This window comes from Colobus angolensis, unplaced genomic scaffold (genome assembly GCF_000951035.1).
Source record: "Colobus angolensis palliatus isolate OR3802 unplaced genomic scaffold, Cang.pa_1.0 Scaffold294, whole genome shotgun sequence".
Lineage (NCBI taxonomy): Eukaryota > Metazoa > Chordata > Mammalia > Primates > Cercopithecidae > Colobus > Colobus angolensis.
In genome coordinates this window covers 1,577,331-1,577,696 of record NW_012116199.1, presented here as the reverse complement: position 1 = coordinate 1,577,696, position 366 = coordinate 1,577,331, and the positions used below count along the sequence as shown (strand labels likewise).

Sequence of the window (366 nt, the reverse complement as noted above, 5' to 3'; positions counted from 1 at the left end):
AGAGGGCAGGCCTGCTGGAGACAGGCATGCGGCACAGGCTCCCCGCTGCCTCCTCAACAGGGGCTGCGGCAGGGCTGGGTGCAGGATGCACCCGTAAGCCTTCAAGGGGGCCCTTGTTCCAGCTTAGAAGAACAAGAAAGAAACTGGGGGCCCTCCCTCATCTGGTGAAGGCTGTCTCCCACCAGCACCCCATCGTGAGCGAACCCCAGTGTTGCCCTGAACCCCGAAGGGTCTGCTCCTGACTGTCCCCACCTAAGCTGTGGCATGGCCCAGATGCTCCAGGTCAAAGCTGTTTCAAACAAAGTCTAGGACAACAATGAATTATTGATTACATGTCATATTTTTGCTTTTTTTTTTTTTTTTTTT

At 54.1% G+C, this 366-nt stretch overlaps 1 protein-coding gene across 1 annotated transcript in view; it reads right to left on the bottom strand.

The window, feature by feature from the left end:
* Positions 1-366, bottom strand: part of LOC105516917 — a 22,495-nt gene that overhangs the window by 20,518 nt on the left and 1,611 nt on the right. Inside the window, exon 2 of the mRNA XM_011949261.1 lies at positions 23-122. Coding sequence (XP_011804651.1) covers positions 23-122 — 100 coding nt within the window. The remainder of the gene's footprint in view (positions 1-22; positions 123-366) is intronic.